This window comes from Nelusetta ayraudi, unplaced genomic scaffold (assembly GCF_046127955.1).
Source record: "Nelusetta ayraudi isolate G7.1 ecotype Tasmania unplaced genomic scaffold, CSIRO-AGI_Nayr_v1 ptg000011l, whole genome shotgun sequence".
NCBI lineage: Eukaryota > Metazoa > Chordata > Actinopteri > Tetraodontiformes > Monacanthidae > Nelusetta > Nelusetta ayraudi.
In genome coordinates, this window is record NW_027466061.1 from 28,922,040 (window position 1) to 28,949,672 (window position 27,633).

At 48.5% G+C, this 27,633-nt stretch overlaps 2 protein-coding genes across 3 annotated transcripts; one reads left to right on the forward strand and one right to left on the reverse strand.

Annotated features, from left to right (window-relative positions):
- Nucleotides 1–8: 8 nt before the first annotated feature.
- lrwd1 (leucine-rich repeats and WD repeat domain containing 1) lies at nt 9–6,816 on the forward strand. Of its 2 annotated transcripts, XM_076022496.1 has the most exons (16): nt 9–160; nt 1,114–1,200; nt 1,376–1,610; nt 1,847–1,966; nt 2,065–2,211; nt 2,301–2,384; nt 2,485–2,820; nt 2,967–3,081; nt 3,158–3,255; nt 3,768–3,981; nt 4,189–4,261; nt 4,342–4,479; nt 4,599–4,705; nt 4,843–5,004; nt 5,119–5,228; nt 6,465–6,816. In XM_076022496.1, the coding sequence occupies exons 2-16, from the start codon at nt 1,121–1,123 to the stop codon at nt 6,615–6,617; spliced, it is 2,172 nt and encodes a 723-aa protein (XP_075878611.1). In that variant the 5' UTR covers nt 9–160; nt 1,114–1,120; the 3' UTR covers nt 6,618–6,816. The 2 variants fall into 2 exon arrangements, with proteins under 2 accessions (XP_075878611.1, XP_075878610.1); XM_076022495.1 differs by lacking the exon at nt 9–160 and having other exon boundaries at nt 4,602–4,705.
- Nucleotides 6,817–6,948: 132 nt separating this feature from the next.
- cenpe (centromere protein E) lies at nt 6,949–27,457 on the reverse strand. The gene is made up of 55 exons (XM_076022505.1): nt 27,295–27,457; nt 25,924–26,036; nt 25,731–25,820; nt 25,528–25,646; nt 25,323–25,442; nt 25,073–25,154; nt 24,908–24,975; nt 24,761–24,835; nt 24,602–24,653; nt 24,409–24,496; nt 24,120–24,249; nt 23,871–23,990; nt 23,624–23,776; nt 23,359–23,515; nt 23,190–23,283; nt 22,758–23,112; nt 22,592–22,645; nt 22,272–22,439; nt 22,120–22,194; nt 21,948–22,016; nt 21,735–21,866; nt 21,472–21,649; nt 21,235–21,368; nt 20,101–20,385; nt 19,226–19,372; nt 19,011–19,148; nt 18,286–18,390; nt 18,054–18,209; nt 17,815–17,961; nt 17,525–17,731; nt 17,360–17,431; nt 17,126–17,209; nt 16,915–17,031; nt 15,847–15,963; nt 15,531–15,746; nt 15,320–15,400; nt 15,166–15,228; nt 14,891–15,022; nt 14,585–14,797; nt 14,399–14,482; nt 14,187–14,303; nt 12,925–13,158; nt 12,508–12,591; nt 12,306–12,401; nt 12,106–12,186; nt 11,280–11,360; nt 10,593–10,763; nt 10,064–10,510; nt 9,624–9,827; nt 9,344–9,520; nt 9,159–9,259; nt 8,898–8,995; nt 8,676–8,811; nt 8,210–8,577; nt 6,949–7,125 (listed from the first exon to the last, which is right to left on the reverse strand). The coding sequence occupies exons 1-55, from the start codon at nt 27,348–27,350 to the stop codon at nt 7,040–7,042; spliced, it is 7,527 nt and encodes a 2,508-aa protein (XP_075878620.1). The 5' UTR covers nt 27,351–27,457; the 3' UTR covers nt 6,949–7,039.
- Nucleotides 27,458–27,633: the final 176 nt, after the last annotated feature.

Genomic DNA, 27,633 nt, shown 5'->3' on the forward strand with positions numbered 1-27,633 from the left:
TAGCGATAGTACAGACCACATATTTAAATTTACAGAACTGTCCCTTACGTGGTGTGCGTAGTTGATTTAAACCACGCCCACCGGACGTACGTAGATACCAGACCCCGGGAAAGCTCAGTTTGGGTTTTAATTCTGATAGAGAGCAAGCGACGACCATTCGGTAAGGAACTTTTTCATTCAGAACAAATAAAGTCTCTTGAAATGTCTGTTAGCATGTTGTTACGAATTAGAATCGTTTGAAAGTCGAGAGTATGGTGTTTTTCCAGCGTGTTACAAAGTTTGTATAAACAAGACAGGAAACTGGGCTCAGTTGTTAGCTAGCCTCTGTTTATCTGAGAATGTATCATAACTACAAGAAATATTACTATTTATAATGACTTGCCTTTTAGGAAACACGTTGTCCATCGGTGAGCCTGAGCATTGTTGCTGTCTCGAAGCTGTTCTGTAGCGTTTTCATACAGTGTGCACACGTGTTTTGAGCGCTCAACAAGTATTTCTTCTTTATGTAAACCTCAAGACGAGATAGGGAGATACTTTGTTCATCTGCTAGAATCAAACAGGGGTGTAATATATCGTAATATGTGACGTATAACCAGACAGTTACACGCAACACGTGTGACTGTGTTCTCCCGGGGATGTAAAAAACAAATTATGGATCAGGCACAGTTCGGCCACCTTTTACATGCTTCTGTAATCGTGACAAAATGTTACCTTAAAAGACATTATTCAGTATTCAGTTACAGGTTTCTTGAAGTGAATCTTTTGCTTTGCATTCATGTTTCTTTGTCTAAAAATGTGATCACACTGCTATCATCTCTGTTATTTTCAGTGTTGTTCACAATTTGTTCTTTCTTTGGAGCACTAAGCACTATGGCAACAATTCAGGTTGTAATACATTAAAAGAAAACCTTTAATTTGATTTAAATTATCAAATCAAAAACACTGCTGGATAACACGGTCTTTAAATGGCAATACAATGGAGGTGTGTTGGTGGATCACTCGTTAGGAAACGCCCGCCGTAGAGGAGTTTCATCACACCTTCTATTCACTCTCTAACCCACTCACTCTTTGTGCTACTTCTGTTTTCTCCCTCATTGTTGTCCTTTCCCTCAGATTACCAATGGAGAAAATAACAGAGAAAGTTTTACTGGAGAAAGCCTCTCCAAAAACCAGTGAACTGGAACAAATCAAGACATTGAAGTAAGCATTGTTTCTTACTGTAAGGGTCATCATCATAATCCTTGCCATTTTCCTTCAGAAAACAATATGAGAAAAATAGTTGTAGTACTCTGCGTGCTTATGGCTCTTGTTTTAATCATTTCCCATCTATGCAAGAAGCTCACACTTCATTTTGACTCCATTTCCTGCTTTTTAGTCTGTCCAAACTGGGCCTGAAGCACAAGGACCTGCCAGTGAAGCTGCTCTCCCGCCTCGTCTCCCTGGAGAGCTTGAATCTGTCCGGCAACAGGCTGCAGGAGTTCCCCAGGGACCTTAAGCTTCCGCTCCTCCGTTTCCTGGACATGAGCGACAACCAGATAGAAGACGTCACCACGCTGGAGGCTCTGAGTGGCGTGGAGGAGCTCAAGATGGAGAACAACCTCTATGTCACGGTGAGGGCAATTTGCTTGCCGAACGAGTAGGTCCAGTCTTTCAGTTTTGGATTAATCAGGCATTGATTCACGTCATATATGGGCAGATCTCATACTAATGGGTTAATCTGTCTTGGTTTTACTCAATTATTAACACAAGCAACCACAAGTTCCACTGTTTCTTCTTCCAAACAACAACCCAGCAGCACTATTACCTCTTAAAATAACATCCCACCCAAATCTTGTTTTTCCTCCAGGTGAGTGACAACCACAAGCTGATGGTTCTGCTTCCCAAGCTGAGGCTTTACAACGGCAAAGACATCACGAGCTCGGCCAACCACTTGCGCTTTGTTTACACCGAACATCTAAAGACCAGAGTGAGTAGCGCTGCCCGCTGGTGGGCTTCAGGCAACGCGCTTGCCGCGTCAAGCTGCTGCTGTGTGTTTAATGAGTCGCATCTGTGTTTTCATTTCAGATTGTGGCAGTTTGGGAGAAGAGCTTCTCTCTCTCGCAGCCGATCACAAAGGAGAAAACATCCTCGGTGGAGAAAAGCTTTATCAGCATGGCTCGTCAGCAGGTTAAATTTGGGCCCAGTTCTGTCAGCGACTTCACTAAGTGGAGGGTAAGTTCAGGGTCGTTTGAGATGTTTGCGTGATTGTTTTTCCTCTCTGCGTATCTCTTTAACCGTCTCTTTGTCTTCCTGGTTCTCAGGTGGAGATTTTAGCAAAAGAATATCTGAACTCTCTGACGGAACCGAAGAAGGAGAGCAAAGTGGCCGAGATGAAAGAGAGCTCTGTAAGATTTACAATCAATGTACCTGATTCTCCAGCACAACACAGATTTGTTGCATATCTAAAACCATTATAGGTTATAAGATGTCACCTCATTTTTCCAGGATGTTTTAACGCCAACCAAGAGAAAATTGACGGCGGCAGAGGAGTCACAGTCCCCCGTGACCCTAATGCCCCGCAAGAAACCTCGCACGGATCTCCCAGCCAATGACAGTCCCCGCAAAACAGGCCTCCGACCTCTGACCCCGGCCGAGACCAATCCGGTCAGGAGCAGTCCCCGGAAGACCGGCCAGCCTCCCTCTGCGCCAGCCAGGCGGGAGACTCCCAGGAAAAGCTCCGCTGTCAGTAGGCAGAAAGAGGGCGTGGCCCAGGTGAAACAGGGGGGAGGTGTCGGCGCCGTGAAGCAGCTGCACGTCGGCAAAAACGCCAGCAAAACAAAGGTACTGCAAACCAACCTGTGGAATCCCTGTTTCTGCATGTGACGGCAACATGCAGGCAGAAGTTTATTCATTAAATCACAGTGCGGCCTTGAGGTCCGTGGCGGCCCGCCACTGTTCAAACACGTCTGGTCTCCTTCCTCCTGCAGCCGGTTCACCTGAAGCCGCTCCACGTCCTGCAGTGCCACAGCAAGAAGGACAGCGCAGAGGACTTTTCCACCCAGCTGTGGGCCTGCGCCTTCCAGCCGCTGCACGGCTCCACCGGTACAGCCTCAAACCAGCAGCACGCTGAGCGGGATGTGTAGCGAGAGGACAGTGTTAATCTCCTTTTTACCAACAGGGGGCAGCCGTCTGGTGGCGACCTGCGGAGGCGAATCCGTCTGCGTGATTGACTGTGAGGTCGGGATGGTGATGAAAAAGTACAAAGTTCCTGGCGAGGTTTGTCCTACTTTTTTGTTTTAATTCCCTGTCAGTTTTTTTCCCTCTCTGGAGCTCACCACATCATCATCCAAACATCCATTTGTTCATCCAAACATCCATTTGTTCATCCATCCATCCTCCATCCAAACACCCATCTATCATCCATCTACCCAAACATCCATCCATCCAAACATCCATTCATTCATCCATCCAAACATCCATTCATTCATCCATCCATCCATTTTCAATACCCGCTTGTTCCTGCACTGAGACAAACAATCATACATGTGTTACATATAAAACACACACACACACACACACACACAATTTAGAGTTCCCAATTCACCTCACCTCCTGTGGCAGGAAGCCAGAGAACCTGCCGAGAACCCACGCAGACACAGGGAGAACATGCAAACTGCATACAGAAAGGTCCCAGGCTGGGAATCGAACCCACGACCTTGTTGCTGTGAGACGCACTGTGGATGTGTTTCAAAAGGAGGGTGCCGTGTGTTTCTGACGTGCTCCTGCAGGAGTTCTTCTCCTTGGCCTGGTCCACCGTGCTGATGTCCACAGGAAACAAGTCTGCGGCGGCTCAACCCTGCAGCATCTTGGCGGTGGGCGGGAAGAGGGGCGTGGTCAAGCTGATCCACCCCCGCAACAACGTGGCCTACGGCGAGTTCAGGGCCAGCCGCAAGGCGCTCTCAGTGCTGCGCTTCAACCACCGGCAGGGCAACTTCCTCTTCAGTGAGTCATGCACACATTGTCTCCTGACTTCACTCCTCTTGCTTCTTCTTTGGTCAATTGTTATTAAGGCGGTTTTTAATAATATTGAGAGTTGCCATTGTTGATACATCCCGCTATTCTTATCACCTGTCATCTGTTCTTCTCACATGGACCCCCCCTGCCCCTCCCCCACCCTCACTCACTCACCCATTTCTTCTTCCCTCTCAGCCGGATCTTACGACAAGAAGATCGTGATGTGGGACATCGGCGGCGTGGACGGCCAGTACAACTACAAAGTTGTGTGCGTATCGGTGCAACGGCTATTAGGAAAATTGTCTGTCCACCTATGTGTTATTCATGTGTGTTTGCTGCTGTGTTCAGCCAGCTGCTGGTGTTGGAGGGCAGCGCCACGCCGCTGCATCTCTGCCTCCCCCTCAGCGCTCCGGGGTCGCACCTGCTGACGGCCTGCGACGACGGCCTGCACTGCTACAACACACAGCTGGGCAGCAACACAAAGAGGTGCGTGCTTGCGTGTGAGACACAAGAACTTTTTTTTTTTTTTTTGCTTTTTCCAATTTACTTCCTCATGCGGCGGCGAATCGTCACGTCACCTGATGGTCGTGTCTTCGCTTCCTCAGCAGGTCCAAAGAAATGGAGATAACGTTCCCCATATACAAGAAGGAAAACAAAGAGCGAGACTACCACACCGTCGACGGCTTGAGTTTCCTCACCGACGACATTGTGGGTGAGTAAATATCCCAGACGAGCAGCACAGCTGTAAAGCCCTCTCTGACGTAGATTTATTCTCATATTAAGATTGTCACAACGTCACTGCTCTTTTTGTCTTCCTATTGTGTTTTGCACCGCATTGGCTTCCTGCAGCCTCCAAGAACTTCATGCACAACTGCATCTACCTGTGGAGCTGGAGCGCCACCAGAGCTCAGAAACCAGACAGGAAGAGCCTGGAGGTGTCAGCTGTGGTTCTGGCTGAGCTTCAGTGGACCAGCACCGAGATCCCCTACCTGTCCCTCAACACCTGCCCAGGTAGTCGGAGTCACGTGTCTGTTTGGCAGCAGGACGGATGGCATCTCCTACGCCCGTCATGACCGCACTCAGCGTTGCAGTGTGCGTGAACTCGTGTTGTTTTCCTGTCTCCAGGCCGAGGCTACATTGTGTGCGGCGACGACAAAGGCAGGTTGTGGACGTATCATGTGACCGACCTGCAGAAAAGCAACTTCCAGGCTGGGAAACCCATTCAGCCCACTGAGGTATCTGTCGGCTCCAGTTCTGGAATTTTACACACTTAACCTACAAGTGTGCGTGTGGGTGAGATTTGTAATGTGTGCCTGTGGTCGGCAGAGGACTTCTCTGCTGGTATAAACATTCTTAGAAAAGTACATCTTCCTATAAATGTGACAATAAAGTTATTCTTCATAGTTGTTATTTCACGTTATACGATATCCTCTTGGTTGCATTGTTGTAAATTACAGTAGAATTTTTATCCAATCATACAGTATTTCAGCTAGCGTGTGTTGCCTGGGTCTATGAAATCTGCCTTAGGCCAGCGGAACCGACATTGCCGGCTCCTGTCCGCTGTTAGTGAACGGACCACAGTGAGTTGCGACAGCCAATCAGATCTTGAGTCTGCGATGCCGAGACCGGCTAGCTGGCTCTACGCTGAACTTTGCACTTCCTGTGATTGGATAAGCCCTGAGAACCTTACAGACTTGATTCAACCTGGAGATCCGGTCACCACCACGATGGCTGAAGGAGAATTTAGTTGCAGAATCATCTGGAATTTATGATGTAAATAATGTGGCGCATTGGCGCAGCAGCTGCGACAACATGTTCAATTGTTTAATAACCTCATAGATTTGTTTTGTTATCTAAATATCTAAATTAGGGCTGTCGGCATTAATGCATTAATCGCAATTAGTTAAATACATTCCATAACGCATTAATCGCACTTCAAACGTAAGCCTTTTTGTCGATTTCACTAACCTGTGGTTGGTCCATCTTGCCGATTTCTGGCGAGAAATACTTTACATTATGGTCCTAAACTGCCTTAAAGTGCAAAATAACAGAATTTTACACATGTAATTCAAACAATGATTAATCGCAGTTAACTATGAACATTCTGCAATTAATCGTGTTTTTAAAAAAAAGAAAATGAATCGTTTGACAACCCTAATCTAAATATGACGTCACTGATGACTGAAATGTTAAATGCATGGCCCGCCAATGCGTATTTTAATATTCCTCTTACAAGTTAATGAAAAAGCATCTGAGTTCATAACTTCCTTTCAGGGTTGACATTAAAAAAAAACTCTTTCACTGTGAATGTATCTGCCAGACATTATCGCAATGATCTGCTTCAACTGTGGAGCGTGTTGAAATGTTTAGCATAACTTTTCAGATCCATTGGGGTTTGTTTTCATTACTGCTGTGAAGCAAAATGTTTCTTTGCAAAAAGCTCAGTGTCAGTCTGTGGGTTGTCATGGCAGGTGTTGGAGTGGCCGGCCCCCGTCAGCAGGGGCCACGGTCAGGTGGAGGGTCCCTCCATCAACAGTGTGGCCATGGACCCGGAGCTGGGCTTCCTGGTGGCCCTCAGCGACAAGAACATGGTGATTGTGTGGAAGAAGGACGAGTCCTCCTGAGCGTTAGAGTGTATGACAAAGCCTGAAGTGCACCATGTTGCCACTGAGCAGGTCAGAGGTCAGTCGACACGCTGACAGCGACCTCACTGTAAATACGACACGTTGTTTTAGAGTTAATTTGGAGTTTTACACACAAACTAGTAATCTGTAAAACTAATTTGTTTTAAATAATTAAGATGCTGCTGTTGCTTAACGTTTTTCACAAAAAAAAATCTTGTTTTATGTCTTTTTATACCTTAAAGTATCCTAATTACAGACTCTTGACTCTACCAAGAAATTGTTGTGTTTTTTGTCTTCAGCTGATTCCCAGACAGACAGGTTTAATCGAGGCAAGATTTAAAGAACTTTATTTAAATTTGACAAGACAAACATTGAAAAGTACACATACAAAACATTATTCTCACACACACACATAGAACACATCACTGCGTTTTGCAGATGTCTTCCTCCTTTGGAGACTGCGGCCAAAGATCCTCCTTCCCGTCTTCAGTGTGGGCGGGGGCGGTGCCTGCAGCACACAGATGTGACACGTCAGATAAAATCATAAAAATGATGAACTGGTAACTGAAATGGTAACCTGCATTTGTGCATAAAAAGGTCTGGCTTTGCCATTGAAGGCACATTGTTGCGTCTGTCGCTAATCTTCAGTGACGGAGGAGGACACTGTGGTCGTCAACAACTGTCAAATCTCCCACTTTGTCCTCATCGCGTTCACCGTTAGAGGATCCACACAAGGTTCTGCACTACAGTCTTGACAACACCCTCCACCACTGATGGAGTCCCAATACTGTTTGTGAATGGCCCCAGAGAAGAACATCATCCGTCCTTTACTTCTTCTGCTCGCTCCACCTTCCACAAAGTCATGAAAGATACAAGGCCTCTGATGTCACAAAGGGCACAATACCCCTCCCAGGTTTACTACACCCGTGTGTGTGTGTGTGTGTGTTTGTGAGAGTGTGTGTGTGTGAGTGAGTGAGTGAGTGAGAGAGAGGAGGGGGATGGTTTGTGTTGGTTCTGGTTCTGAACTCCTGTGAAAGAGCGAGTGAACCCCGACCCATCGTGCTCCTGCCAGTAGCACCACAGTGAAGTGACAGCAGTTACCCGTCTCGTCCGGTGTTGGAGAAGCTTCGGAGACCATTTCTGGAGACGGGTCATTCAGATTTGAAGACCAGTGTTATTCAACCTTTTTTGAGCCATGGCACATTTTTTTTGCATTGAAAAATGGCACACCAATAGCCAAAATATTATAAAATGACACTTTCTAACCTAATAAAGACAATATAGTCTTTTAATTTATTTATCCTCTGTGTGAAATCTGGGCCTGTTCAGATGCTCACAAAGCTCCAAGATACCCTTGGAGGAATTGAGGGAGATAATAATATAAAAATTAAGCTCACATTTACTTTTAAAAGCACAGCCATTCCACAATGGACTGTAATCATTTTTAACAATTAAATGAAATTGGATGATTTTCCACGACACACTTGACATTATCTCACGGTACACTAGTGTACCGCAGCACGGTGGTTGACAAACCCTGGAGGACATCCGTAGGAGAGCGAGAAAGTGGCTGGAGATATCTGGGCGCTTACCTGGCAGGGTTCCCAGGCCAGAGTTGTCGAAGAACTGCTTGGGGCAGGTCTTGATCAGCATTTCCGAGCTGTCGCCCATGCCAAAGAACCTGCTCTTAGGGGAGTCGTGGCGGGAGGACTTTGGCGAGTCCAGGACCCTCTTTGGAGAGTCCAGGACCTTCCTGGGTGACTGGAGGACCTTCTTGGCTGGGACCAGGAACTTCTTTGGGGAGTTGAAGACGCTGGAGGAGTCCGAGGTCACGGCGAGACCCCTCTTGGTTGGCGTGCAGGGCGGCGACGGGTTGTCCGCGTCCACCTTGGGCTTCCCCTTCAGCTTGATGGCTCTGCCCTTCCACTTGCTGACCTCCGCCGCCTGACTGGACACCAAGCTGGGGCGACAGGAGCGCGGCAGGACGTCGGTTCAAAGCGGCACAGGCCAGGCGACTGGGTTGACCTTTGACCTCGGCTACCTCCCCTCCCCCCTTACCTCTCCAGCTGGACTGTTTTCATGTGGAGCTGCTGCACTTCCTCCTCCAGCTTCTTCTTCTCCATGCTGAGGCTGCTGGTGATGGCCCAGCCTTTGGGGTTGGTCAGCTTGGCGCGAAGGTCTTTACCCTCCTGGACTGAATTGGACACAACAGGGTCACTCGTGAGCCCCCCCCCCCTCTGCCAGGCTGCCAGACGAGCTCCTCGGACACGGCAAACTCACACGACTTCTCTCCTTCCTGCTGGGACTTGCGCATCGTCTCCTTCAGCTTCCTGAGGGAGTCTTCCTTGTAGCTCAGCAGCGTGCTCATCTTCTGCACCCTGAGCAACGGAGAGAAATCTGGTCACGACGTCCAGCCAAAGAATAAACCCAACATCTTCACGTGTTCCTCAGCATTTCAGACGGACAACCTCATTTCATTGACATTCTCCCATATAGTACATGTTCCACCAGTTGCGCACGATTCCCTCAAAAGGCTCTTACTCCTGTTGGTGTTTCTCCGTCACTATACTCAGCTCCAGCTCCACCTTGAAGAGGCTGGCCCGCACCTCTGTCAGCTCCACAGCACTCGGTGAGGCATTTTTCTGTGAGGAGGACGGATATTTTAATTGAAGCCAGTTTGGGTCTGGATCCAGGTCTGTGTGTGTGCGTGGCGGGGGCAGGCCAACCTCAGACTCTCGCAGTTTGCTCTTCAGGCTTTGGATGGCCTTCTCCTTCTCATCTAGATGCGCTCTGCTGTCCTGCAGCTCCGTCTGCAGCAGCTGCGTGGCCTGCTTGTGGTTGGACACCCTGCTGTCGGCTTTGGTCCGAGCCTCCTCCAGCTGCACCACTTTGACGCGGAGGGCCTAGAGGGTGGGAGGGAGGGGGAAACAGAACCAAACCTATCAATGAGCTCCATTTTTAAGATCTGGATCCAAACAGCCATGAAAGCCACAAACGGCGTTTTACTTTGACTTCGGCCTCAGTTTTCTGCTGCGCGTCGACGAGCTGCTGGTTGTCCCTCAGCAGGGACAGGTCTGTTTTGATTGGCGCTCCCTCTAGTGGCTGCAGCAGGGTGGCATTCTTGCTCCTCTCCTCTTGGAGACGGCATTGGACCTGAGCCTCCTGCAGCCTCAGCTCCTGCAGCAGGCTGTCGTGCTCCTCAGTGATGGCCTGCAGGAATCACGTTCATAGTTACAAACAAGACACAAGGAGCTGAAGCGTATCCAGAACATTTACATGTGATGTGAGAAATAATTTTAGGGTTCAAGCAAAAAAATGTATTTCATTTGATTAATAAGACGAGTGAGTTTTTCATGGCTTTTCCATCGAAATCCGTGAAATCCCTCTTCTTCTGAAGTTAAATCCCCCAAACAAAGACACCAGGGCCAAAATGGTGGAAAAGTTACCTGCAGAGTCGCCTTTCGGGCTCGCCACGCGGCAGACCATTGTTCCTGCAACGGCCTCAGGCTGTCGTCCAAGGCGGTGTTGCCGTTGGGCTGCTTGCTGGAGGAGGAGGAAGAGGAGGCCTCCATCTGCTCCCTGAAGAGCTCCGTGAAGCGATCGTGGTCCTCGATATCAACCGACATTACGCCGGACACGTAGGACATGTTGTCTAAGAGCTTTCCCCAGACGTCGGACATTTGGTGCAGGTAGCCCCGCCTCCTCTCCAGCAGCTCCTCCAGCCGACGCTCCCACACGACGGCGAAGTCAGCCTCCCGGATGGAGAAGCCAGGCGCCTGAGCTCGGCACAGCAGCAGGTCCCGCAGGCGCATTTCCTCATAGACAGCCAGGTCCTTGTTCGCCAGCTCCTCAAACAGCTTCCTGCAGACGTGCGCCTGTGTCTGCAGGTACTCCTGGAGAGGGGCGGGGGCACCATCAAGTTATCAAAAAGTGACAAACTCTACTCGGAGGTGGAAATAAACTCTTTTTTCCTACCACGACGCCCTTCACGCTCTGGACGTTCTGCATCCACTGCTTGTTGACGCTGTCGACGGCCTTGCCGAGGGTGCACACGGGGACCAAGTTCTGCGCCGGGTGCACCGAGTCGAAGAATGGCATATACCGAGTGAAGTTGTCCTCAAAGCGCTGGAACTTCCTCAACCGCTCCTGCAAGCCAACACAGGTCAGTCAATTTTTCACACTTCACGCATCATGACCGTGTCAATCGCAGCAGGTAGAATCATTCAGGCAGGAAGTCGGTGATTAGAAAGCACGGTGGATCTGGTTGGTTTTCATCATAGAAATGACAATATTGCTGCATTTTACTGTGAAACGTCAACGTGACGTATCGGCTTCAGCACTGTTCAGTTCAGCTGTCAAACAAGAAAGCAGATTTCACTTTAAATCCAAAACTATGATGAAGAAAATGCAGTTATATTTTAAATACCTGCATTTTTCTCAACCAAACGGCGCTCAGAAACGCGTTCAGTTGAAAGACGGTACGTAGCGTTACACACACACACACACACACACACACACACACACACACACACACACACACACACACACACACACACACACACACACACACACACACACACACACACACACACACACACACACGGTGTAAATTGGGGGTAATTTGAACCGAAGTCGGTTGGACTTCTTCGGTGGCGTCATTACCTGAAGCTGCTCTGCGGATTCGTCCAGCTGAGACAAAGTGGTCGTGGTCACTGCGGCGGTGCCAGGACTGCTCTTCTGCTGCTGCGTCAAGACAATGGAGTTGTTATCACACAGCATTAGAAAAGGAAGAGGAAAAGGAATATCCAAACTCTGGCTTTTATGGACATTTTTTCCCCAGAACTTTGAAATCTTCTTACTGCTGAAGGGCGTTAAAACAGACCAGAAATGTCTTTAAACTGTGTCAAGTTTTGACTCTTTGCAACCTGATGATTTACATAAAGCTCCATATGCTTTGATGCTTTGACAGAACCAGGGTAAATTCCTCTTGTGCTCTAGAGCAGGCGTGGGCAAACTATGGCCTGGCCCGACAAACTTGAAAAGATTATATTAATTTGTCGTGGTGGGACCTAAAAATTTCTTCATTATGGCCTTTGTAATTAATTAATCGTATTTTTAATCACATCAATATTTGAGTTGGTAACAGGTTTGGAAGTACTTAAATCGATTTTTCAGGTATCTGTACTTTACTTGAGGAATTCTTTCATTCAACGTATTACTTTTACTCCCTAAATTTGTACACAAATATCTGTATCTTCTCCTTCTTACATTAAAAAACATGCCTATAACTTTTGCGTTTATAAGTATTTAAAATAATTTATGTTCATTCATTCGTTTTCAATTAATATTAAAGCAGTTGTTTTCAACACATGGGTCACCAAAACACTCCATCCATCTGCAGCTGCTCCGCTACCCCCCCTCTGTCAAATATTAGAACCCACTTTGGACCACCAGTCAAAAAGTTTGCCCAACCCTGATGGAGACGAACCTGCGTCGAGGCTGCAGTCTGAGCTTCGGCCTGAGTCCGTTCCTCTCTGAGCTCCTGCAGGTTCTGCTCCAGCTGCTGCATCTGTGGAAACCAGCCGACGTGGTGAAAAGACACTCGGCCGTTGTGCCTCCCGGCCGCGGAGGAGCCGGTGGGACTTTTACTTCGGTTGAAAGAATAAGCAAAGTAGATGATGGACCCACTTCCTGTTTGAGCTCTGCCTCGCATTCTCGTTTCTTGGCGTGCAGCTGCGTGATCTCCTTCTCCTGCTCGCTCAATTTCTCCTGCACGGCCAAGATCTGCAGAAGGGGAAATTAATTTAAAAAAAACAACATAAGCAAAGTGAACCGCCTTGGTGAGTCTCAACTTTGTTGCTGTTCTTGGTGTTCAGGATGTCCATTGTACCGTTCCCATTCGGCCCTCAAGCGCTCCCTGGAGTTCCTGCTTCTCCTGCCTCAGGCTCTCCATGACTTCGGCCTGAGCTGAAATCTGTGGGGAGATAGCTCCATTCAAGCCAAGCTCCAGGGCATGTATGGCAACAAGTCGCAATGATATGACGTCACACACTACACACTACGCTGGACGACGCCTCTGTTCCGACCTCGTTGCTACAGCAACCGGTCAGAGCCGATCAGTCAATAATGTGGCCCAGTCTGAACAGAGCCAGATCCCATTTGGACACTTGCTAAAAACAGTGCGGACAGTCAGTCCTAAAAATCGGATTTGAGAAGGAATCTGATTTGAATCAGATTTGCCTGCAGTCTGAACGCAGTCTTAGCTGAGAGCGTTCTGCAGCGATCATGCCGCTCATGTGGAGCCAACCTGAGTGTGGAGCTCCTCCATCCTGTCCTCCAGCTCGGCCCGCAGCCGCTCCTTCTCCTGCCTCAGGCCCTGCAGCGCCCCCTGCAGCTCGTCGTTCTCCTGGCTGACGGACGCCGCTCTGCTGCGCAGCTCCGCCTCCTCCTGGGTGGAGGCAAGGGCGCTGGATTCCATCTGGCGGAGCAGCTCCTCTCTCTCTGCCTGGACGGCCTGCAGCTTCTCGCTCAGTTCCTCGGCCTGGGAGCGAAGGGAGGGAGGGAGCAGTCGGACGGTTTGTTCGGCCATGAGAGTCGCTTGAGAGTCGCTCGTCTCCTTCTGACCCCCCCCAGTTCCCACCGAAAGCGTCTGCGGCCCTTTAAAGTCAGTGTGCGTATTCATACTAGATGTGGCGCGGGTGCGTTTCAGTAGCGTCCCAGAAGCGTGAAGAAAAATATGCAGCGGTTCTATTTTTCACACTTCACGCGTGGCGACCGCGTCAATTGCAGCAGGTAGAATTGTTCAGGCAGGAAGTCAGTGATTACAAAACATGGTGGATTCGGTTGATTTTCATTATAATATACAACATGCTGTATTTCATTTTTATATGTGCGTATTTTTACTATGAAACGTCAACGTGACGTGGCATCGGCTTCAACACTGTTGAGTTCGGCTGTGAAAAAGTAAAGCAGATTTCACTTTGAATCTGAAACTATAATGAACAAAATGCAGGTACACTTTAAACACCTGCATTGTTCATTAAACAGCAGTTCGGTTTATTCGGTTTCTTTTTACGCACAGTGACAGAGGTGGGCGTAAGTCACACGCGAGCCTCAAGTCTTAACCTTCAAGTCTCAAGCAAGTCCCAAGTCACTGTGGTGAGAATCAAGCAAGTCAAGTCATACAAAAATCTGATCCTCTGCCCCAGTTTCCACATTTAAATCAGTATTTCAACATAAACTCTTGCTATTATTATTACTGTAAAGTCACCCGATCATGTTTCAAAATAAAACACATTTTCTAACGTAATCTAAAAAAAAAAGTCACAAAAAAAAGCTAATATTTTATTTTTAAAAAGTCAAGTCCTTTCAAGTCATCTGTCGCAAGTCTGAGTCAAGTCTCAAGTCATGAAGATCAAGTTAAAGTCAAGTCAAGTCTTATCAGGATTAGTCGTGTGAACCTGATCGAGCCGCCGCCACCGCCGCAGTGGACGCTACCCCTTGGAAAACGCATTTGGTGCGACGCGTCGCAGACGCTTTTTGTGTGAATCAGCCTTCAGACACACCAACCTGCCGGTCCAGAGACGACTGCCTCTCTCTGCTCCGTCTCTCCAGGTCCGACCTCATCAGCTTCTGTTCACTCAGTTCCTCCTGAACCAAGTCGAGAGTCTCTTGAATCCCGGAGGCCTTTAATAGGAGGAAAATAAAACCCGTGAAGATACAAAATGGGAATGTTTGACTCCGCTGAGGGCCGGGCCGGACGCCATGACGGAGCTTCTCACCACGTCCCTGCTGTGCTGCAGCTCCTCCTCCAGCTGCTTCTTTCGCTGGGCCTCAGCCTGCATGGAGGCGCTCAGCACCGCCACCTGTTGGTTGTAGCAGGACAACAAAAAAATGAAGGTGGTCACATTTGAGGAATTTTCAGCTTTGCTGTTTGGCTGCTTGGAGCCACATCTGCCATAATGAACCTCTGCCCGCAGCTTCTCCATCCCGTCCTCCAGCTCCGCCCGCTGCTGCTCCCGCTCCTGCATCAGGCCCTCCAGCGCCTCCTGCAGGAGGTCTCTCTCCTGGCTGACGGACGTCACTCTGTCCTGCAGTTCCTCCGTCTCCACGCTGCGGCTCTGAGTTTCGGCCTCTCTTTCCGCCCTCACGCCTTCCAGCTCCTCGTTCAGACTCTGGATCTGTTGGGGGGTGGGGGGGTGTAAACCTCAGAGTTAAACGACCGCGTATTTTTCGCTTTGTTTTATTTTGTTGTCGTCGGAACGCCGCCCTGCCTGGTTCTGGAGCTCCTGTGTGGCGCCTCCTCCCTCCACCTCAGCATGTCGTCTCCTCAGGGTGTGGAGCTCGTCTTGTAGAAGACCGACCTTCTCTTGAGAAGCTCTCAGCTCCTCCTGGTTCCCGATCATCTAGGACACACGGCCACACAGAAACTCAGCGCAGCGCCACCGACAGCGGAGGGGGTTTCAGAACATCTCGCGCCATCCATCCGGCGGCTTTATATTCTACAGGACCTGTTGCCTCGTGCGGAAGCTTAATGAGGGAAACTCACCAGCTCAACATTCTCCTGGAGGTCAGACTTCAGCTGGCTCAGCTCCTCCTCAAGCTGCTGGATCTGAAACAGACACAAATACTTTCTCAGTCTGCAAAAGTTTTTTGTTTTTTTTAAAACTGAAAGCCAGAGGGGTTGCAGGAAATTATCCAACCTGCAGGAGGCGCTGAGCGTCCTGCTCGTCTCTCAGTGACTGTGGCTCGGATGTGAGCTGCTGCTGCCAGTCACACTGCATCTGAAAAGCACAATTTTTTTTGAGTTTTTGTTGATTTCTCGGCTTTGATTAGATTGAAATTTACATTTTTAAATCCATTTCGGGGAAATCTGGGTTGCTGCAGCACGGCACTATGGGTGTGATCACATACCGTCTCCAGCTTGTCCTCCAGCTCTGCCCGCAGCTGCTGCTTCTCCTCCCTCAGGGCCTCTAGCGCCTCCTGCAGCTGGTCTCTCTCCTGGCTGACGGAGGCCACTCGGCTCAGCAGCTCCTCCGTGGACTCCGGGGTGCTGACGTCCTTCTGCTGCAGCAGCAGTGCGTCCCTCTCTGCTCGCACACTAGCGAGCTGCTCCGTCAGAGTCCTCGTCTGCACACGCAGGTTCGGGAAGGAGAAGAGTTTGGGATCAGTGAATCACATCTAGTTTCCTCTTTAGAATAAAAAAAAAAGAAGAGAAAACAAAACTCACCTGCTGCTCCAAGTCGCACTCTGTCTTCTGCAAGAGTTCCATCTGATCGGCGCTCTTCTGATGAGCCTCTCGGAGCTCCTCTTGTACAGACAGGAGACGGGACTGGGCCTCTGCAGCCTAGAGGACGAGGACAACGTCAGGTGGGAGTCTGATGGACTGCTGCATGTTGAAGTTTGGATGTTCTTTGGGGTAATTAAAGGTCCTTGCACACCGGGAGCAAATTCGCTAGGCGAGTAATTCACTTTTTTATAAAACCTATTGAAGTCAATGGAACCGTACACACCAGCAGCGAATGTTCGCTGAGAGAAAAAACTATTTATTTTTTTTGCTATTCTATCGATTTTTTTTTTTAAGGCAAAAAAGGCAGGACCTCTGACCAATCAAAATGATGCTGGATGGTCGATGACGTCACATCAACATGTCGGCAATGTTCTCTCCCTCTGCAAACGTGGACCCAGTTGACGGAGCAGTCCTTCAAATTGTCAGACGGACACTGGCCAAACTTCACTGAGTAACATTTGAGCTCCTGGATGGTCGCGTTGAACCAATCCATCTCCTCTTATGTTGGCTTTTACTTGTAAAAATCGTTGTGTTGAAGGCGGTGGTTTGTTTAACGCAAGTAAAACAAAACTTCTTGGTCGCAACACTTAAAAAAAATAAATAAAAAAATAAAAAAATAAAAAATCACAGCTTTTATTCTTTTGTTTAAATTCCAAAAAGCTTTCTAAATGCTAAGCACATCCAAAGGAAAATGAAAAAAATCTTTTATGGTAACAGGAACTTAAATAACGTGGTCAAAAAACTGTTTGCAACCTCCGCTTCTTAACCAAACATTTAGTATCTTCCACCTGCGCCGCCGCGTAATCCCCTGACCATAGTTTCTCCTTCGGCGCAACAGAAAGAGCCCCAAACTTTATTTGCTCAGCAAATTTTATACGGATATTTGTGTCCCGCTTGGTGTGTACAGAAAAATATTTGCAAAATTTCCCAGTGTGTAAGGACCTCAAGGCTGAAATCCAAACGTGTGAAAATGGGGATAGAGTGAGGAGGAGGTTCCACAGAACTGACCTGCTGCTCCAGCTGGACCTGGATCTCCTGGATGCTTCTCTCCAAGTGGGTGTTTCTCTGGTTCTCCTGCTGGAGCTGCTGCTGAACAGCTTGAAGGAGATTCTGGGTGTTTGCCGCCTGGAAAATATGAAAGAGGAAGGCATTTAGCCACATGGGAAAATAAAAAAGTGAACCCAACCCTGGCAGCCTGCTGATCCTAAGTCCCGCCCACCATCTCTGTGTGTTGCTGCAGCTCTTCCTCCAGCCGGATCTTCTGCTCGTTGGCGGCTTGCAGAGACGCCTGCAGCTCCTCCAGCTGAGGAGAAACACAGACGTCGTTACAAAGCAACACAGAAGATGTTGGCTGATGCTGTTCGTGCTGAACTGGTTGAAAACAGGTTCTAACGGGGACGCCGCCCCGGTTTCATCTGTGCTGCTGATGTTCGACACTCTGAGCCGCCATTACCTGCCGATTTGCCTCCTCGTCCTGCTCCTGCCGCATCTCCGGCAGGCCGAACCCACAGTGTGCTTGTGCGACCTGGGGAACAGAACAGACCATGGGTCTCCTGTGGGTCCTCAGACACATTGGAACCACACCTTCACTGGCGAGCGCTCGGTGGTCTTGACGTACCGCCTCCATCCTCTCCTCAAGCTCCTCCTGGAGCTGCTGCTTCTGCTGCCTCAGGCTCTGCAGCGCCTCCTGCAGCTGATCTCTCTCCTGGCTGATGAGCGACACTCGACCCCGGAGCTCCTCCGTCTCCTCGCGGTGGGTCTGAGCCGACATCAGACCGTCTCTCTCTGCTCGCAGGCTCCCGAGCTCCTCGGTCAGGCACTGCAGCTGTGAGTCGATCAGAAGTCAAACCTGACGTTTCCTCTGTCGTGTGTAAACGACGAGCGCGAAACTTAAAACGGACCGGAAACCATCCTTACTTTTGTCTGCAGTTGGGCGTCCGACCCGCTCTGAGGAACATCCGGTGTGGACGAGTTGGCCTCCAGCTGCTTGTTCCGCTCCTTCAGCTCGCGGTTCTTGTCCAAGGCCGACCTCAGCTCGTCCTGATTCTCAATCATCTGAGTGATGAAATGCAAGAAACCGTGAATGGAAAATCTAAGAAAAGCTGGAAGACAGCTGGGGTGGGCGTGTTGGGTGGGAGGTCACCCACCATCTCGATGTTCTCATGCAGGTCCACCTTGAGCTGATCTCTCTCGGCCGTGAGGGACCCCACGGTGGCGAGCAGCTCCTCGGTCTCCGCGGAGCTGCGAACGCCGGCCGACTGGAGCGTCTCCTTCTCCTGGAGATCCCGAGACAGAGCCGCAATCTGCGTGGGAGTTTTTCCATTCGTCAGCCAGGACACAGAGCGCCAACGTGGGTTTCGTGCGGGCAAGTGAACTCACATCAGACTCCTTCTGCTCGGTGAGTCTCACCAGATCCGAGTTCTTCTGCTTCTGGTCTTGGAGGTCGTCTTGAAGGGACTGGAGAAGAACTTGCATCTCTGTAGTCTAACATCCAAAATATAGACCAATTAGGGATGCAAATTATCGATTAACTCATTGATTCATAGTTGATTGAACTTATCGATCAATTAACTATTAATTGATAAGCAGCAATTTTTCCTGAGAATCCTAAATTTCATAATGAAAAATGTGTAAGGAACACACTGTTCTGTTTAACCCTTAAATAATGTTGAGGATCCAATGTGACCCATTTTTACATTAGAGAACAGTGAAAACACCCTCAACGTTTATCCTCTGACTTTAAGTTGACTTCTAATGGGTCACATTTCAACTTTTTTTAATTAGTAGTATTATTAAGTTTTTTTTTAAGTTTTTTTGTTTTTTTTTTAAGTAACTTGTTCTTGGTATATCATGACCATCACAGTATCTGCAGGTGAATTGCTCTTACCTGCCACTACACTGTTATAATATTAACTACCCGTGTAAAAATGTCCAATTAATTGCGACTAATTTAATGTAATTTCATTTAATTAACTCAATTAAATTCTTAACAGACAATTAATCCATAATCTATTAATTGTTAGCATCCCTAATGTCAATTAACTTAAACAAAATAACAATAATTCCAGGGAGGTTTAAAAGAAAGGAGCCGTGATGTCGCCCACCATCTGCACGTTGTGCTGCAGTTCCGTCCTCAGCTGGTCCCTCTCAGCGCTCAGTTTGGACAGCAGCTCCTCCTCCGCCGCCGAGCTCTGCTCCTTCTGGCCTCTCGCACCGGAGAGCTCCTCAGTGAGCAGGTCCACCTGCCGAGAAACAAGGCCTTGAAACAAACAAAACAAAACTCAGCCGCTGACGGCAGGTGGGCGTGCCTCCCCCCCACCTGCTCCTGAAGCTCCCTGCTGATCTCCTCCTCCGTGGCTCTGGAGCTCTCGCTGTCCATCAGCTTCTCCTCCAGCTCCTTCACCTGCTGCTGCGTCTCCCTCAGCTGCAGCTCCAGTGACGCTCTGTGCTGCTCGCTCTCTTCCAGCTGAGGTGAAAAACAAAATTTCAGACGCCGACATTGCAAATGCTGTTCATTTATGTTTCTGCATGTTAAAGGTGAAGTGTGTCATATTTGGAGATTTTGAAGAAGAAACGGCGACCTCAAGAGGTTACATTTTAGATTGCAGCGTCTTTCACTCTCCCTCCCGCCTCCAGAGCTTGCCAGTGAGCTACGGTGGCCTGCGTACCCAAATCTGAATACCTCGTCCGCCTTTTTCTTCCCTGGTTTATTTAAAGACGCGAGCGTTCACTCCTGATACGATACGGATCGTCCACACGGGCTCCAAGGGCTGGGCGATGTTGGACAAAAATAAAATCAAGATTTTTTTCTCTATTTTCTCTATTTTCTCTATTTTCAATTTCGTTTTTTGGTAAACGACAAAAGACAGTAAGTGTCAGGCTTCCTTAAAAATATGGCAGTGCCAGATGGCAACTAACTAGGAGCAATATACTGATCTTTGTATATTCTTATATGAGAACCATTCTAAGGTTATGAAAACCAAATTACTTTTATTGAACTGCGATTATACTTTTATTAATGAATTTATGGGCAGCATATGAAGCTTTTACCAATATAAAAATCATAATCAAGCCAAATATTCCACACTGGACCTTTAGCTTAACATCTGGGCTGTTTGTGTGACTGACAGGACACACAAATGAGCAAACTTCCTATGCTGGTCGCCCCCAGTCGGAGGGAAGATCTCTGCTTACTTTGAGAACGTTCTCGTGGACGACGGCCGAGAGGCGGCTCTTGTCTGCGTGGTCTCGCTCCTGGTCCGACGCCAGCTGCTGAGTCAGTTCCTCGATCTGCCGGCTCAGCTGCGCCTCTCTCAGCGCCGCCGCTCCGAGCTCTTCCCGGATCTCCAAGGCCTCCTGGCCGGACGCCTGCAGGGCTCCTCTCAGCCGCTGAGCCTCCTCCAGGCTGCCGGCCTGCTCCGACAGCAGGACGACCCGCTGCGTCTCGGCGGCGCTCAGCTGCTCGCTCAGCTCGTTCACCTGAGTGCCGAGGTGATAGTGTTGCAGTCAAGACCGCACCAACCAAGACCAACCAAGACATTATCAAGACGAGAGTGGCAAGATCGAGACAAGACCAAGACACTTGGGCTTCGAGACCAAGACTTTAAATATCAAAGAAAAATAACAACAAAACAGAAGAAAATGGCATTTTGCTGCTTTGCCTTCTATTTTGAACCATTTTCAAAAAATAAAAAATAAAAATAATAATAATAATAATAATAATAATAATAATAATAATAATAATAATGATAATAATAATAATAATAATAATAATAATAAAAGCTTTGCTTCCTAAAATTAAAAAATAATTAACCAGGTTAAAGGGTGTGTCACTCTGTGTGTCACAAACAGAGCGTTAAACGGCAGCAGCTGGATTCTTTTCCGATATTATCCGTTCTTATCTTATTGGCTGAGTCTCAACCTGTCTTGATCCTGAGCCCATCCAGTCCGAGACAGAGACCAGGCCGAGTATAAATGCCTCAGAGTCCGAGACGAGACGAGATCCTTAAAAAGTGCTCTTGAGACCAAGACCAATCTTGAGTACTACAACACTAAGCGGTAGGGGTGGGAGGAAAAAAAATAAATAAATTGCGATTCACATAAGTATCGCAATTGTTTTGTTTTACAATTTTTGAATTGATTTTTTGTTTAAAAAAAAAATTCACTGGTGTTAAAAGTGCAGACTAAAAATCAGCAATATCGTAGAATCGCAATTTAAATCGAATCGGCATTCAGAAAATTGTTGAAGAATTGCATTGGGAGGAAAGCGTATCGTCCCAGCCCTACTAAGAGGTGAAGATGTGCTCCTCCATCTCCATCACCACCCACCTGTTTCAGCAGGCCGTCTACTTGGTCCAGCTCCTGCAGCCGAGCCTGCAGCTCTTCTTCTGCTTTGCGAGACGCCGCCAGCTCCTGGTTCAGGCTGTTGACCGTCCTCTCCAACTCCACGCTGTCGATCAGATCTGGAAACACATGGCATCTCACGTCACCGGATTCAAGCTGTTGGGGGAGGAAGGAAGGGAGCGGGGGAGGGGAGAGGGGTTTGCCGTGACACTGGAAACGTACTTTTGGGGACTTTGCCGTCCAGCAGACTGGTGAGCTTGGTGTTCTCGTCGAAGGCCACGTTCAGCTCCCTCTGCAGGTCGCCCTGCATCTTCCTGAAGCGAGACTTCTCCGCCTCCAGCTGGGTGCGCAGGCCGCTCACCTCGGCCTCCATTGTGTCGTGACGGGCCGTCAGGGTGACCTGGAGGGGGCGGGCGGACGAGCGAGCGGCGGTGAGAACAAACGGAACCGACGAGAGACGGGCTGAACCCGTTTTCTGGACTCACCACTGTCTCCTCCAGAGTGATCTTCTGGCTACGCAGGACCGCCCACTCTTTCTTCGTGTCCCTGCTGAGGCCCTCTGCGTCGTCCAGAGAGCGACGGAGCTTCGCCACCTCTTGCACCAAGTCCTTGCCGCTCTGCAACGACGCATTGGGTCAATTCATTTGCAGCTAAATCGCCCTGTAATTCAGTCTCCTTGGGCTCATTTTGGAACGCACTATGTTCTGAAGTTCCTCTGCAAAGTTGCTCTTCTTCTTCAGCTCCTCTGACAATAATTCCAGTTTGCCCTAAGAAAAAAAGACAACAACAAAAAAAGAAGGAATGAGTTATGAATTGCTTTTTTTTTTTCAATTGCACAATTCACTTTAAAAGAATCGTGCGTCGTGTTACCTGCAGTTCCAGATGCTGGACTTCAGAAGATTCCAAAGCCTTCTTCAAGGAGGCGATCTCGTTCTGCAACTCTTTCTTCAAAACAAAAAACATCCCACAGTCAAACTTTTGGCCCGACGTGTCAGGCAGAAAGCCGTCCGGCCGTCTCTCACCTCGTGCTCCTTCCTGAACTCCTCCTCCAGGGACTTGAACTCGTCCGTCTCCTTGTTCTCCTTTATCTCCAAGGCCAGGGTGGCGTTCTCCTTCTCCAGACTGCCGATCTGCTCCAGGAACATCCCCAGCTCCTGCTTCAGGTAGTCCCGCTCGCAGGCCAGCGAGTCCTGCCAACAACACAGCGACAGCTTTGGCAATCGGACGCAGCAGCGAGCGCCATCAGACTCATCCTCTCCACCAGCAGCAGCAGACACTACACGTTGCCCCAAAGATAACATGCAGCCAAGGAGTAGCAGGATGGTCAGCTGCCGGGCTTTACCTTCTCTGAGGCCAGAGCCTCACACAGCTGGATGGTCTCTTCAAACTGCTTCATCTGCAGAAGGATCCGCAAAAAAATAACAGTCACGACAGAAACGGAGGCTTTATTTTGGCTCCAAAACGACAGTTTTTGGGGTTTGGAGTAAGGGTGTAAAAACAAAGTTCACCTGTTCGCTGCTCTCCGTCCGGCTGTGGTTCTGATCCTCCAGCTGTTTCTCCAGGTCGGCCACCCGGATCTCCAGCATCTTCACCTTTTCGCTGTCCAGGTGGGCCTCCGTCGTCTCGGTTTCCACCGAGGCCTCGTGCTTCTTCTCAGCCTCGGCCTGCAGCTCCTGCTCCATCTCCAGCTGCTGCTCCAGCTGTTGCTGCTGCTGCTCCAGCTCGGCCACTCTGCCGCACAGCATCTCGGCCTTGGCCACGGCTTCCTCCTTCTGCTGAGTCTCCATCTCCAGCCGCATCTCCAGGTTGGACAAGGTTCCCAGGAGCTCGTGCAGCCGCTCTGGATACGGATGGTCTTTCGGGCTGGAGGGGAGAACACCAGGGTGATCAACCTGCAACGACTCTTTGAGCCACAGCGGGGTCGATGCAGCGCCGCCCACCTGTCGTCGAAGCTGTGGCCAGCGCCGGAACTGGCCTCGCTGTCGTCCAGCGGCTCTTCAGGAATCACCCAGGTGGAGTCAAAGTCCTCGTTATCTGCTCGAATGCAAGCGCACGTCAGTCGGTCTTTGCTTTTTCAAAATTGTTTGCAACACTGTGTTCTTTCCCCACCTTCGCACAGCGTCATCAGACAGGAGCGGTCTGCTTTCCTCTTGCGGGTGAACGGCTCGGCGAAGCTCTGGTTGGAGGGATGCTCTCCTCCTCCGCCGGTGGACTGCCGTGCCAGCCGCAGCATCTTTCCACCCCACGTCATCCTGCGCTTCGGTATCTGACGGCCGGAAAAAACAAGCAAACAAACTCTTCTGCGTCAAGGGCGACTGTTTGAGGACGACCTTTAACCCCGCCGCCCCCCTCCTGCGGGGTGTGTCAAAGTTACCTTGACGACAGGAACCTGGTTGGAGCTGGTGACGAGCAGCTTTGTCAGGTTCTTGATTCTGTCCTCCTGCTCCCTCTGGAGCTGATCCTTCTCCTGCAGCAGCTGGGAGAGGACCTCCTTCTCCGTCGCTGTGGTCTGCGTGACTGAAGACACCTGCGAGAGGATCACGCACCCACACACATCAGCGCTGCTGGAACCAGCAGTGATCTGCCTGGTACGAGGCGTTCGGGGGGGGGGGGGCACTTGCCTCATGCAGTCGTCTCTTCAGGTCCACAATCTCATTGCGGTAGCGTTTGAGCAGAGCGCCGTCATCGGACACCTCGGTCACGTGGGGGTCGTTCTTCATCTTCTTCGCGGTGCTGGCAAACTGACATGTTGCAGACATGTTGTTTAGCTTCCGCTGCATCTTTAACAACGTTGTATCTCTAAGTCCCTGCGTTAAAACACACACTATCGCGCGACAAGAGTCACGTGGCGGCCTGAACATTTCGCCAACCTGCAGAGTGCTGAGGGTCTCGTCCACTGTGACTGGGGTGATGGTGCAGATGATGACAGTTTTAGCGTTGCCCCCCAATGAGTTCTGCAGGATGCGAGTGAGCTTGCTGTCTCTGTAGTTGGTAAAACCCCTGGAAAGTGGAGCGGGGGCAATTGAAAGGTCACCAGAACAAAACAAAAAGCTTCCAGACGTTCACCATCGTGGACATTTACACGGTAATAAGTTGAGAATCAGTTGCTGCGCCATCAAAAAGAAGCTGCCACACAGATCGGACGTTTGTTCCACTCACTTCTGCCCTTCGTCCGTCAGTTTCTTGATCACCTGGCCGAGTACAAACAGGCTGCGGTTGATGTTGCAGCCTTCTTTGAATCGAGCACCTAGGAGGTGAAACGTGGCGGTGAAATGAAGCACAGTATAGGAGCGCGAGACTCTACAGTGCACAGTGCAACATATCCTCAGTCTTTAACCGAACCTCGTCTCACCTTCAGCTCCCGTTTGACTCGCCCGCTCAGACCCGGCCAGATCAACGAGGTTCTGGAGGGGGATGAAGCCGCAGTTATTAGAGCACTCGGAACAGAGCACAGCTACAGGGTGAAATGTCAGCGGTGAAGGATGAGCGTCTGTCTCTCTCTCTCTCTCACCAGGTGGGACACGATGATGGCTCCGTCAGCGCTCTCCCCCGTCACTGGGTCACTCCTCTCTCTGCTTTCAAGGATCTAAAAGAGAGCCAGGTGATTGGGAAACTGTTTGCGTACTGAATAATTCCTGCAGCTTTCAGTCTTTCTTACCATGCGGAAAATGGTGTGCGATCGGCTGCTGCGCTGGTTCATTTTTGTCTTTCCGTAGTGACGATTCTCTGCAGGACGTGCAGGGAACAGATTAGTTGTTAGTTGTGTTTGTTACTCATTGTGTCAGATTAAAAAAAAAAAAAAAAAACAACCCTGAGATCTCACTTTCTCCTTTACGAATCCAGGCAAGAGCTTGTGAAGGAGACGTGACCAGTTCTTCAGTCAGGTCGGCAACATAGACATTTTTCTGCAGAAAATTTTTTTTCATTTCCATTTATTTTGCAAATGAAATAACAGTCAGGAAAATCTACAATCCATTTTATTCTAGGCCTTCAAGAAACGCTTATTCATTTTTCAAAAGTGTTTTTTTCTTCTTTTTTTTTTGGATAAGAAATGAATTGAAGCCCAAACCTACATTCATTGTCTCTCGAACCTCGAGGGGTTTTCTCTTCCAGCTGTCCACGAGCAAATCAGTCACAGTCTCATTGTAAATTTCCATGTAAGAGACCCTGAGAAGGAACTCTTTCTTTGGACACTGAAGGAACAGAGAAGTGGCTCTTTAGAACGAACAGAACTGCACAGAAGACGCCGTTGTTTGCAAACACGATGCGCCTTTTTACATTCTTGATGGTCTGGAAGACGTCCTCCACTGCCATGGGAATGACTCCGGGGAGGTGGTTGCTCCCCATCATGGTGAAGGTCTTTCCAGAGGACGTCTGCCCATACGCAAATATCGTTCCTGAGGTTCACACACACATAGACACACCACAGTCAGACCACATTTACAATCCCAGGTGGGTCCAACTGAGTTGACTTAACAAACCATTGTATCCTTCAACAGTGGAGACCACCAGAGGCTTGGCGATGTCCTGGTACAGATCGACGGTTGTTTCTTCAGCCGTGACCACCCTGTCTGTAAACAGGCAGTGGAGTTTTATGACCGGGTGCTTGGGGGGGGCTAACAAGGAGTCACAGCAGCATTGACAAGTCTGTTTTTCTACGCCGTCGAGACGTACCGAAACTAAAGTTCTTGGTGGCATTCCCCTCATCAATCAGGTGAATGGATTTCTGATCAGCTTTCCAGAAAAGCTGGACAGGCTCTAGACTCTCCAAGGCAGCATTCTCCTCCCTGGCAAGATGACACAAAAAATTCAAATACTAAAGATGCACCTTGTTCTTGGTGAGGCAGGTTTAGGGTGGTGGTTCGGTTTAGCGTCAGCGACGTGTCTCTACATGCGTTGATCGATGAACAAAACCACCAAGAGATGACACGGCAGGGAAATAGTCTGTTTGTTTTTTCACATTTTATGTTCATACAACAAGGACATGGACCATAATAGTGCGAGGCAAAACAAAGTAAAAACAAAAACAGCATCACAATGCACCATACATGAGATAATGCAAAAAGAATTCTGTATTCTTCAAGGGCATTCGACAGTGCTCTACCATGTGCTCTATCTGACGGGAGGGGACAACCTGACCTGTCAACCAGAGTGTTCCTAACCATACTGAAATCTCCTCCTATCAGTAGGGGATAGTCTGCCACTTTTGCCAACATTAAATTCCATTTTGATTATAAGGTACTTTTGTCCAGTATTAGGAGCAGAAACATTAAGTAAAGTAAACCTTATATTTTGTAGAAAACCTGCTGGACTTATAGATCTCCCCTCTTTATCAATTATTTGCTTTGAAAGTCTAAATGACATGGTTTTCGGAATCAAAATACTGACTCAAAAGGCTCCACTGCCTGGTGCTGAGAAGACCTGACCCACCCATCTGTGTTTCAATTTAGCTGATTCTATTTCATTTAAGTGAGTCTCCTGGAGCTTTGCCAAAAATCACAAGAAAGGGATTTCAAATGTGTAATAACAATTTTATATATTTTTGTTCTATTTGACATCCCTTTTACATTCCAACTTATCCAAGTAGCATTGGTTGGACCCATGTTGTTTACAGACCGTTGCAGATTATTCTTTGTAAATGTGTAGAAACTTAAATGGAGGAACAAAAAAAACAGAAAGCTTTACATATAATATCAAAAATGCGATGAGGGGAAGAAAAAAAAAAAACTTAACAAAACGGTGACAGACTTAAGAGTCCCTCCATCCCCTTTTCTGCGATCAAAACAGTCAGGACATTGCTGATCTTAACACATTTAACCCTCGTTCTTATCAACTAATAAATGAGACTTAAGTTTGACATTCCGCTCACGCACTATTATTTCCCCAGTTTTAATATAATGGGCAAAGTAATTAGACGCAGCTTCTATAAAGGCACATACGCAGTTAGTGCTTCTGTACTGGGCATTTCGGCTAGCCGTTAACCAGTAGCCACCGGCAGAACAAGTAAAACACCAGTAAATCATGGGCGAAAAGCCGAGAACTTACCGCTCGATCGGCGGACGAACTCGAACGCAAACTTTTACTGCGGACTCTTCTGTCATTTTTTTTTTTTCAATTGGAAAGGCTAAAAGCTATGACGAAAATCGAGCGCACTCGAAGTCGCCGCCGCTCATATTTTATTTTAAAAATTCGTACACTTTGTGCTGATTGGTGCAACGTCACCAGTGGACTATTCCATAGTGGCCAATAGGGGAGGGGTTTGCGTTTAATATTATTTGATTGCTGTGTCATTTAAAACATAGAACCATCCGCATTTTTTTTTAATTAATTCATTTACTTTAATTTAATCAATCTTGAAGCCAATGTCCTTATAATCGGTGAACA

What these genes read in the sequence shown, in the direction of transcription:
- lrwd1 (XM_076022496.1), top strand. Translation starts at nt 1,121, where the DNA reads ATGGAGAAAATAACAGAGAAAGTTTTACTGGAGAAAGCCTCTCCAAAA. An exon ending in CCGAACATCTAAAGACCAGA is followed by an intron (nt 1,967 to 2,064) that starts GTGAGTAGCGCT and finishes TTTTCATTTCAG; the next exon opens with ATTGTGGCAGTTTGGGAGAA. An exon ending in CTGGGCAGCAACACAAAGAG is followed by an intron (nt 4,480 to 4,598) that starts GTGCGTGCTTGC and finishes TCGCTTCCTCAG; the next exon opens with CAGGTCCAAAGAAATGGAGA.
- cenpe (XM_076022505.1), bottom strand. Translation starts at nt 27,350, where the DNA reads ATGACAGAAGAGTCCGCAGTAAAAGTTTGCGTTCGAGTTCGTCCGCCG. An exon ending in TCACTCTGGAGGAGACAGTG is followed by an intron (nt 21,650 to 21,734) that starts GTGAGTCCAGAA and finishes CGCCCCCTCCAG; the next exon opens with GTCACCCTGACGGCCCGTCA. An exon ending in TGCAGCACAGCAGGGACGTG is followed by an intron (nt 14,304 to 14,398) that starts GTGAGAAGCTCC and finishes CTCCTATTAAAG; the next exon opens with GCCTCCGGGATTCAAGAGAC.